Here is a 12,335-nt window from a genome sequence, read left to right on the forward strand (position 1 = left end):
GCTAAAGCTTCAGCTTCTGCTGCTGCAGATTGGCCTGATTTATGCTACTCAAGCAGTGCTCTTATCAGGACCAGCAGTATTAAAGAGATTCTTACTCAGATGATCTCACTGCGCCCCCCTGCTGAGATCTAGGGCACCCTGAGCACCGAGCTCAGCTGCTACTGTGTGATTCAATCTTCAGAGGAGGCTTTGAATGTGCCGTTGCAAATTCTGTCAACACAAATTGAGGAAGAACTGAGGTTGGTTTAAGATTGTAACGTTAAAAGGGGTGGTTGGAGAAAAAAAATTCAGTAGGACATTGCATGTGTAGTAAAGTAAAGCATTTTTTATTTTGCAATGGATGTTTTATTCATAGTACACTGTGTAACTGTGATTGGAATATTGTGCAATTGTTCCTTTTTTAAACTTATTACATATTCTTTTTACTGCGCACCTAGGATGTCTAAACTAAAATAGCCTAATATTATTGTTATTATATTGAGAGGAATGAAGTTGTGAGAGAGGAAAACTGAGTTTGAAGTAGAAGAAAAAAACAACAAGAGTAGACAGAGAAGATACGACAGAAGAAGAGAATAAAAGTAACGCAACCTGCATTCAGAAACTGAACACAGACCAGAGGGATCTGTTCAAGAAGCTCCACTGGGGAGCTGTTGTGGAGATTGCTTCAGGAAAATTCAAGGCCTCAAGGTAGAGGCAGATGCTGTAGTTGATGGAGTGCTCCGTAATTCACCAGAGAGACGTGTAGTATACCATGGGAGTGAAAACGCAAGGTGAAAGTGGGGTGTCATCCGTTGAGAACATCCAAAGCCTAAAGATGTGGATGGCTACACTTGGGAAGCATTCAAACAGACAGCCATGTTATATTTGGGATCCATCGCAGCTTTAAGGCACGGTGCACCTATTAGGTACATAGTTATATGAAAGCAACATGGCAAAAGAGGTGCATTCAATACACATTTTGGCTGTGAAGGCTCCATCTGCTAAATGATTAAGAAAGAAGTGTGGTCCGGAGCCCATTCCTGAAGCCAATTAGCCAGGTCTATGTGAATAAATCAGGACTAAATGAATACGTAACCACACCAATAAAGCTTCCAGGTCTGCTGTTGTGAGGAGAATGGACCATTAAGACACTCCCCAATGGCAGCAAAGGAATAGAGGTAAACAAACTTTTTTGGGGTCTAACAGTGCTCTCCTTCTGTGTAACTGTGTGTCAGCAGGGAACGACAGGAAAGCTTAGCATATTGCTTTTACATCATATTAAGATAAATATGATGCTGTGAGAGGCCTTATTGGATATCCAGCGGGTAGCGGCAGGACAGTGTCGAAGCTTCGCAGCATCTGCCTGAGTAATTAGGACTTCAGGGGATGATATCGGACAGAAAGCAAGAAAAGCAGCAAGACAGAGAGAGTAAGATAACTGAGAGGAAACAGAGAGGAAGCTCAAGTGCACGGTCAATAATGGAAACCCTAAAACGATTATTATGACCAGTCCGAGAAGACTAGGGCTCTGGATACATGCTCATGTAAGTGCTACTGCATGTGCAGTGAGAAAGACACACATAGTGAGATAGAAAAAAAAATCAATCTCCCTCATTATCGTAATGAAAATATACCGGCTTGTATATGCATGACCAGTCTATTCAATATTGATGCATACAAATGTCTGCTAAAATGGATACATGGAGGCCTATTACAGGTGCTTGCCCGGCACGAATGTAAGTGCGTGACGTGTTGGAGTGTGTAGGTGAAGTTTAATGTACAATAAACTCACTGGTGCAGGGTTCATCGGGCTGATCGGCATCGCCACGGTAGTAACCGTTGCGGCACACACAGATGGTCGCGGCCTCAGCTGTGGAGCGGCTGTTAGGAGGGCACTGTAGACACAGACCTGGACCCTGGGTTGACTTGAAGGTACCCGGGGGGCATGCTGCGGGGGCAGAAAAACAGTGTTAGAAAATAAATGAACAAATAAATAAAGCCAGGCATCTGGGTCCAGTACATCAGATAGAATGGTGAGCAGAGATGAAAACAGACTGGGAAAAAAGTCCAAGTTAATACTGACATTCCCATACACAACCCCCATAACACCACACATTATTACACACTTTAAATTAAACAAATGAGATATAACACATTTGTTAGTGAGCTTGAGGTGGGGTCGGTTCCCTTTGGACATAATTAGGCTAGCTGTTTCCCCCTGTTCTCATTCTTAATGCTAAGCTAAAATGCTGGCTGCTGGCTGTTTTTGCTTAATATTTGGCAAGGCATGAGCGGGAATCAGTTTTGTCATCAAGCAAAATTTTACCCAAAATGTCGACCTATTCCTTTAATACCGAGTCAACAATCGTGAAAATGATCCTCATGTACACAATAAGTCGATACATCAGTCTGTCTTACTCTAGCAGCCCTGAGTAGAAAGTTGGCCATCTGTGGCAAAACATTAGTAGTTTGTTTTTTTAATCAAAATGATAGTGGCATGACAATGATTGCCAAGTTTGTTTTGTTTTAATTTCCATAATTTTTTTATTTCGAATATACTGACGGTATTTGGTAATTGCACAGAACATACATGCCTGTCAGTGATCAACTGGAAATCCACTGTAGCTCAGGAGTATTTTCTTGTACAAATTGTAAGACTAACACATAAGGGAAAGTCGTAAATTAGTGGAGGTTGGCTTAATGTGGTTGAGCCCTAAATTCTAAAGGCTGTGGAGGACAAAGATTATTGTGGTTGATATCACTGGGCCAGTCCAGGCAATAACCGAATCCATTTACCCTCATCTCCCAAAAGAATACAAAGCTGAAGAGCTTCTGCACCGTGTGGAAGGATTTACTGACTATAATAACCATGATAAATGTCTAATATTTTAGCAGGCTTACTGATGGGGGACGGAGCTGAGGTGCTGCTGCACTCCGGTGGGGAGGGGTTATAAATTGAATGGGACAAGCATCCTACAGTTTCTCCAGCTGCGTTAATTTGCCTGAGTAAAAGAATGTAAAGGCTTGACTGCGGCTGAGAAAGGGGATGTGGGGTATTCTCATCGCTGTGTACAAAATATTTGTATCAGTTAAACAAAATAATGAGTCATTGGTTAAGTGTTTCAGATAAAAATAAAATCGCTGCGGAATTTGCTTTCCACAAATAGTTTTATTATATCTGATTATGAGTCCTCTATTCCAATAGGTATGAAGCGCTCGGTAGAGGGATACTTATTTAGAACCATGACCAAGGAGTCGCTCCCATGATCCCTCGCTGCTGGATCAAACAGTGGAGAATGTGGAACAGTAGTGATGTGAGAAAAACCCTTTCCCTTTGTATCAACAGGCTTTTAAGATTTAATTTAAACATTTTATGCTTCATTAAAAAAAACGCAATGAGGGTCTGGGTTCGGGAGCCAAGTCCCCTTTATTACGCCGTAAAAAGGGCAGGTTCCCGTTTTTACGAGTGTTCCATTCATACCATTCAGCCGGCCATCTCTGATGGGCTGTTAGTGAAGGATAGAGGGATAAAGACAAAGCAGGAAAGAGAACTGGGGAAGAAGAAAGAGGAGGCACACACACACACACACACACACACACACACACACACACACACACACACACACACACACACACACACACACACATACATACATACTCAAGCTGCTGCTCCCAACAACGCCTGCTCTCCCATCTCCTTTGGTGACAGTCGAACAAACACACCAGAGACTAACTGACTGACCTCATGTCTAGTCACACAACACTGTCCACACAGTCACACCCAAACACACATACATGACCGCACCACAACAAGCACAAGCAGCTTATCAATCAGGAGAAGAAGCTAAAAGACATTTCACAGCTGTAAGGCACAAGTATATGTCCTGTGGAAAACATATCGCTATGCTGTAGCTGTATGGAGGAATATAAGGTCATTCAGGGTTTATAAGAGAGTACAATGAAGGGAATAGTAAGCAACTATTTCAGTGCGTCAAAGAGGAAGTGTGTGACCTCTCTCGATTTCATGTGTGAGAAGATCCATCTAATACAAGAACATTGAGACTCTTAAAACTCTCCCTGGCCATATGGAGAAGCACAAACCAGCTGCAGAGCCATTTTATTAAGCAATAACTTCTGAAGATATCAGAGATTACAAGACGATAAAACACAGATCAAAAATTCATTTTCTGCAGGAGAGTGGAAGAGAACGTATGTGTCATCATCTTTGCCATATAAAATTCATACATCAGGGTGAGCAGAGAGCCACGCGCATACAAAGGGCCATCGCACACACGTGCACAAACACGCACGCACGTGCACGCACACGCACACACACACACAGATTCACATCTATTGGCCTGACTCTTATGAAAAGGGATCACAATAAGTTCAGTGAGTGTTTAATGGGGCGTGAGCAGAATATGTGCATTCGGGTTCTGCCCTCGGGTTGTGTGTTTACAGACAGACAGTAGAAGCCTGGACACTCATAAATGGGCAAAAGTGAGGAGGAAAGCAGGGAGGGCTATGCTGAATCAGCCGTCTGAGATAGCAGTGCTGCAAAAATGCCTCAAGGCAAAATTGTCAGCAGAAGAATGCATGCACACACACACACACACACACACACACACACACACACACACACACACACACACACACACACACACACACACTCGCTCTCTCTTACAGTTTCTTGTGTACACACTCACTCAAATAAACACACACCCTGACTCCCATATCGGCATCAATGATATCATCAGCTCCAGAATACATTTACGGAACTGATTTACACAGCAACTCGTGTAACCACCGCTGACCCCCATTAAATGAAATGGTGCGCCTACATTTTCCGCCACTTGACTAGCATATGTTCTACAGAACCTGAGTTAATTTAATGCCTCTCCTTGGACAACTGGAGATTCTGCAAGATCAGCATTACAGGAGAGGAGATAAGTGACAGCCAAGCTGAAACAAACAGGCAGTGGCGCACACACACACACACATATATATATATATATATATATATATATATATATATATATATATATATATATATATATATATATAAAGACTTCACAACCAGCACAGGAGGAATGTCCGTCTAGATTATAATTCGTACCTTGGAGCTGAATCTCTTTCTCTAATTGACACACAATATAGGCATGAATCATAGCATTAAACTCATTAATTAGCTGCTCACTGATCTGCCTCACAGCGCAAGAGGGAGGAAGAAACAGCAATGGGCAAAGATATAGAGAGAGAATGAGAAAGTGATGTGAACAATGTCAGCAAACCCTCAGAGGTACCGTTCTAAGGGCGAGCAGTGTTGGGCTGAGTAGCTTTATGCTTCATCGAATTTGGAACTGAGCCCAAAGTCTTTTCTCCTGATTTGTGAATATTTAGATTGGAGGCCAGAAGTTCCTGTCCTGCAGGAAGAAAAAGGCACACCCATCACTCATCAAATGTGTTGGTTTTTTGGGGACAGGAGGGGATAGAACACTAGATCAACACGCAATTAGTCTCCCCAGTGGGAGGATAACCCACAACTGAACTGGCTACATGCAAAAAACAAAACATTCCTCCCTTTCAAGTGGTCTCTACAGGATTCTCTCTGTATTCTTCTCTCCTCCTCTCCTTCTCGGCCCTCACATCTTTTTTTTTTGGTGTGTCCCACCGGTAATGAATTGCTCTCACTCTTCTCCCACCTTTCCCCCCCTTGTTGCTTTCTTGTCTTGATTGACAGGTTTGAATCCTTGTTAAAGTTATTTGTCTTTCTCTCTTTCTCTCCTTCTGTCTCGAGCTCAGGGGAGTGAGTTGACGGAGGTATGGCAGCTGCAGGTCGCTGTTCACTACTCATCAAAGTCTAACTGTGATGAACTCATGTCACAGCAAGCCTGACCGGGAGACACGAGACGATGATCTCTTCACTGTCATTTTCCAAGCAGGTACTCTTTCTCTTTACATTTCTGATAACGGCAACAATCTCAATCTGAATGCAGCGAATAAATAAGCAGGGGGACTGACTTTGTACACCACATATTTCCAAATTCAAAGTTAATATGGAGAAAACTCAGATCTTCCTTCTACACAAATGTATTGATTGGCCGGGGCAAGAGCTACAGGAGAAGATTTGCAACATGACCAAGTCTCTGAGGAGAGGCTTTATTAACGATGGCTGATATGCATTGCCGGGGGTTAGACTACACAATGTTTCTGCTGAGCGTATAGTGCACAATGCAGTCAATACATCATACTGTGTCATGCAAGGGGCATGCTTTTAGAATGTGCAGTTGCAGAATGTATATAGCCCATAAATCCAAGTTAATTGGAGATGTGGGATTTATGGAGGCAGAGGAATAAGACTTATATTGGCTTGTCATGCAAGCATCACCAGGTGTGTGTGAGATTAAATGGAAATGTACAGTTAGGAATTGCAGGAAACCAATGCAAAGGATTATGACCAAGATGGGTTTGGAAATGGCTTTTCGACTCAAACCCAATCAAAGTTACAGTACAGTAAGTCCTGCCCTGACTTTTCCGTATGTGAGGTTTTAAACCACCAGAAATGTCTTGGCAGGAAATTGTGGGAAATGCAATCAAACGCATGCAGCAGCCAATGTAGAAAGGTACTGTGATAAATCTGAGATTCAAAGGAAATAGTACCATTCTGTAATATGAGATGTTTATCACTTAAGAGAAAGTATGTAGCACTCCAATATTGACAAAGTTAAGCATGTCAAAGTTATGACTCATGTCAAGACGTTTTCTTTTGCAAAATTGCTTTTTGCCAAACACCATCATCCCCCAATAAACTGGTGCATGAACTCAAAAACCTTGGACTCTCTATCCTACTCTGTTCATGGATTCTGGAGTTCCTCTCAAACAGACCAGGATAGGGAACCTGACATCGGCAACCACCGTCCTGAGGTGTGCTCACCCCGGCCCTCTTCACCCAGGACTGCTACCCCACCTACTCCTCCTACGTAATAGTGAAGTTTGACACCACTGTGATGGGACTCATCTCCAACAACGACAAGACGCACTACAGACAGGAGGTCCAACATCTGGCTGAGTGGTGCTCAGACAACAACCTGATCCTGAACACCACCAAGACCAAGGAAGTCATAGTGGACTTCAGGAAGACCACACCCTCTCCACGCATGTGAGGAGGAGGTCGAGAGGGTGGACACAGCATCAAATTCTTGGGATTCCATATTCCTGAAGACGTCACTTAGTCCCTGAACACATCCCACCTGGTGTAGAAAGTCCAGCAGAGGCTCTTCTTCCTGAGGAAGATAAAACAAGCTGGCCTGCCCCCTGAACTTCCACGGAAGCGTGATTGAGACCATCCTCTGTCAGTGCTTTACTGTGTGGCAAGCCAGCTGCACAGCAAAGAACAGAAGGGACCTGGCCTGTGTGGTTAAAACAGCACAGAGGATTGTGGGAGTTACCCTCCCTGACCTGGACACTGTGCATGTAGAAGAAGGCCAGCAACATCTGCAAAGACATCACACACCCGGGTCACTCTGTTTGTTCTCCTGCCATCAGGAAAATGATACAGGACTATCAAAACCCGGACTAACAGACTGAGGAACAGCTTTTTCCCCAGAGTGGTTTCCTCCATCACCCCACCCAGCTCACACCAGACAATGCTGCAGAGAAATACAAAATAATCAATAAAACAACACTTTAACAAAGCAATCTTGTCACTTTAAAGTCATTGATGCCTGTGTTTTATTTTTTTATATATTTATTTAATGTCTTGTTTTAAATCAGTAATGTATTTTTACCTTGTTGCTGCTGAACTGACTGATGAGTCGCAAACATCATTTCGTTGTATCTTTTTACGATGACAATAAACATCCTGATCCTTATCATTACCCTTGAAATCCATACATTTTTCCACAATATGTATTCACAGTCAGCTTTGAAATATAACTCTGCTTGTCTGAGGCTTTAAAACATTGTGCAGAGAGGGTACTTGACCCAAAGAAGGCCACAAGTTGTGGGTTAGCGTCAGTGACCCTTAAGGACAACTCTTAAGCCCCCAATACACCCTTAACCCTGGCCCTCATCCATCACATGGGCTGGATCACAGTCTCATCCCCCCCCCCCCTGTCACAAACACTCATACGGACCGGCTTATGATCGGGTCAAGACCCCAGTTGACCCCTATTTCAATATATCGTTGCTCAATCACTCAGAAAAATAGCTCTCATCCACTCAAAGCACAGGCTGCATTCAGGCCAAGTGCATGCCTGCATAGATTTGCATATCTGACAAATTAAACAATATCAACCGAGTGGTGAAATGAACACGTTGGTCTGACAGAGGGGACACAAAACGTGTCAAGACAGCCAACATCTTAAAACAAAAAGGCAATCAGTGCTCCAGCCTATTCGTATTCAGTCTCGCTCGTCTGCCATTGTTCATTTTCCAGCCAGAATTCACGTAATGAGTTGCTTTTCCAACCCAGGTGTTCCATTTCTCCACAAGGTCATTGAAAAGCATAATACAATAAGTTGAGACAGAGGCATGGCTCGAAACAAAGGGATGTCAGAGAAAATGCCCGCAGGATATTAAAAGTCGGGGTATAATGCCTTTTAGGGTCATGATTTATTCATTCGTATAAACTGATTCAAGAAATGTTTTGCACATTTCTCATAAACTGCCAACCGATTCTCATGAGAAACATCTCCGCCCGAGATCTGATCTGAGGCTAAAAGGTATGTAACTTCTCACAAGTGTGGTCATTTCTTCTGTACCTGAAGGCATCAGGGTCCACAGTGGCTACATCACTTGGCAAGTCTGGTCAGTGTATGTCTCCACGACCGCCTGTCATCACCTTCTAATCTCACAGAAAGAGAGAATGTAAGGAGGAATAAAAGAGGGCCAGAGAGGTTTTCTCCAGAATAAAGGGATGGTTGAAAGAGTGGAGTGCTTGGAGAATACCTCGTCGGCTTTTGTTAAGAGCTGCGGTGCTGAAGAGTTCCTCCCACAGAGCACTCCCCCTGATCATTAATCATCTGTCCATTCTGGCCCTGTCAGAGCCTCTCTTTCAAACAAAAAACGCACCTATACCCACAACTGCCCACGTACACACAAACTCAACCCCACACATTAATTCACACACATACAACTCTTCTTAACTTTCTGCTACCCTCACCAAACACCGATCATCTTGACATGCCTACCCTCTCAACTAGCTAATACAGCAACGTCTGACGCTGCAGAAACCCCAGTGAACCCCCTGAGAAAGCTGAGATATCATCCAATTAGGCTCCTCTGAAACTCCACATTGTGTTATATTGCTGTGTAGTCGTGTATCGGAAGAGAGAGGCATTAACGAACACATGAGGGAAAGAAAAATGAGAAGATAATAGGAAACAAATCACAGCAGTTCAGCAGCGTACTCCTCCATGTTAGTAGAATGAAAACCATGTCTGACTGGATTCGATAGAGGGCAGTGCGGCAGTAAAATAACTAAAGACAGTGTCCAGAGAAAGACAATAAATAGGCCGGTGTGTGATTTCTCCAAAATAATCTGTTTGCTTCACATAAAGGAAGTGAAATCTAAAAGTCTGACTGTTAATGCTGATGAACAGAGCAGGTGTCTGCTAGACAATGAATGAAGGAAGAGACGTTCCGTTTAAATTAAGGTGTGTGTGTCTGCATGTGTGTGTGTGTGTGTGAGCCTTAACAAACCAGCGCACAATTTAGCAGACAGCCCACGCCCCTGGGCAGGCTGTTACCATGGTAACTTCACAGCCAGTATTTTTTTGGCCCACACTTTCCCTTTGAACAGCCGGCCAATGACAGACCAGCCGACTGGGAAATCTGGCTTACTGAAAGCGCATGCACGCTTGCATGTGCATGCACGTACATGTATATGTATGTCTGCGTACACGTGCACAATGTAAGCACGATACAGATCAAGAGAGCTAAATAATCTCTCTGCTCCACAAAGACTCGTCATAACCGAGTGTTGCGTTGGCAGTTAGCCGCTCTGCATCACGCATGGCACATCGGCTCAGGTCAATTTTATTTCCCAGGAAGATGCAGCTATGTGCCAAGGTGCCGAGCACATCTTTCATATAGAGGAGAGGTCAGAGAGGAGCAGGGGAAAGAGATAGAGACAACAAGGAGGCATTAGTATTCCAGGAGACTCCAATGTGCCAAAATCCTTCCTTGGCTGGCAAGGGTAGTAGAGAAAACCGCCCTCCGAAACATATCGCCGCTCAGCGGGCAGTGACATGTGCTTGCACGACAATCTACACTGTAATCAGAACCTAACAAGGGACTGGCCAGGCTCATTGCCCGCTGCCAACTAACAGAGGAAAAAAAGGCAAGGGGGTATGACAGACAGAGATGAAGCGTTACTTGATGAGGGGTGAAATCAGTCAAGAGAAGTTGTGTGAGCAAGGAGCATTTCATTGCCGGTGTTTGATTGCAATATGATTGCAATGCTGATTTGATCAATATAACTTCACTCAGCGAACTGCAATCACAAAAGCCCCCTACATTACTTATTAAGCCACATTAATGTGACAGCGCGAGGATGTTGACAAACTTCGTGTTTGTCAACTCACAAAAATAGCTATTCAGGTACCTGGAGTTTATCATGAAAAAATCAGTTGTTATCTCTTGTGTTGAGTTGTTTGTGGATCATGACTTGCAAAGAAGGATGATCAAAATGAGGTGATAAAATCAGCAGTTACAGGCCTCGTCGATTACCTTGCGATTCTGTCATACGGTGAATAAAGTATATATTGCAAGATAAATAGCTTTCTCTTTCTTACCACTCTAAGTTGTGAGAGACCATTAGCTTCCTCTGTCTCAGCACTTGTCTCTTTGAAAAAGGATCTAGCTCATTAACTTCATAGCTAGATCAATTAATCTATAGCAGTTAGCCAAAGATGCCCACTCTTGCTCTTTTTGCTCCTTTGCTGTTGCTCTGCTCAACACTGTCTATTACATTTATGGCCTTCAAACATTTTTTTCACTGCTCATATCTCTGTCACAAGCAGAGCTTAACCTGATGAGGACGTGTAGATTGTACATTTATAGTTGTAGGTTTAACTGAAAATAAATATTGGTGATTTAGGCGATAGCTTCAAGCTACAATTTTACAGCTATGGACGTATCTTATAGTGATACAATGTACTGCACGATGCACAGCACATACACAGGGTTCATACACATTTTGACCAATGGATTTCCATGACGTTTCCATGACTTTAAACCAAATTTCCATGACCAAACATTTTGAGAAATCTCGGTGTAAACATAACAAAGTGAGATGTAGTATTTAAACTAACAATGAGAATTCCAAAGCATACAGTATACCTTAAATGACACAAATGAATGAGAGACAATAGTTTGATTAAAAGAATAAACATTTATATAGATGCCTGTATGTATGCCTGCTTATGTTTTGAGTGTCTTTCTTTTAAAAGCATATTAATTATTTCAAACTCAGCCTAAATGAACGTCATGAACATGACTTTTCCAGATTTCCCATGACCGTATGAACCCTGCATACAGCTTAGACCATCCACAGTCATCTACTTCAGTCATTATAGAAGACTCACAAGGGAAAAGGAAAGACTGTGCATGCAGGCAAGTGTAATGAAAAGAAAATGTAAATGAGAATGTAGTTTTGCCATTTGTGATCAAAGACATCCGCCAGCTTTTTGATAGACTTTGTTGTTGTTTTAATCAGGTTTCTTTATTGTTTCATTTGATTGAAAAATATGTTCTAATAATAATATAAACAAAGAGCTGGTGTAGAGTATAATTAGGTAGCTACAGAATAAGTAGCAATTAACTATTTCTAATTATTTCAAGTTTTAAAAGCTTTTGCATTTGTATGTAATCTTCTTTGGAGTTCATGCTTACAGCTAAGCAATGTGCCTGTAATATTGACCAAATATAAATCACTTTTTTAATGCAACAATGTTACAAGAGTAAGTTAAAGTAACAAGTATTTTTGACAGATCCGCTCAACTAACAAGATCTCCCCCATGCATTGATCATTTTTACTGGCTGCTTGCTTTTTTCCTATGAACTATAATCAAGAGAAAGCATTCATATCAGATGTGCATGTCTAAAATATCATTGAATTAAATTTGTCCTCGTTGTTTGCAATCCAAAAGCAGTGAACTCTAAAAAGTCAGAAGCACAGCAGCTGTGTTTAGGAAATAATCTACCTGCTGGCACCTAAATCTGTCGCCAAAATATCCCCCAACACTTTTAAACGGAGAGTCAACAGAGTTGCTATGAGGCCTGTGTTTTTATGACCGTTTCTGTGAAAAAAACGAATGCTTTCAAACAGTTGTGTGATCTTAGAGAGGAAGTTG

General features: G+C 42.4%; 1 protein-coding gene across 2 annotated transcripts in view; it reads right to left on the reverse strand.

Annotated features, from left to right (window-relative positions):
* ephb1 (EPH receptor B1) overlaps positions 1–12,335 on the reverse strand; it is a gene marked incomplete at both ends in the record, with an annotated part of 136,596 nt that overhangs the window by 49,336 nt on the left and 74,925 nt on the right. For both annotated transcript variants that reach the window (XM_079227671.1, XM_079227672.1), the window contains one exon: positions 1,772–1,927. In XM_079227671.1, coding sequence (XP_079083797.1) covers positions 1,772–1,927 — 156 coding nt within the window. The remainder of the gene's footprint in view (positions 1–1,771; positions 1,928–12,335) is intronic.

Source organism: Taurulus bubalis, assembly GCF_910589615.1.
Source record: "Taurulus bubalis genome assembly, chromosome: 1".
Taxonomy (NCBI): domain Eukaryota; kingdom Metazoa; phylum Chordata; class Actinopteri; order Perciformes; family Cottidae; genus Taurulus; species Taurulus bubalis.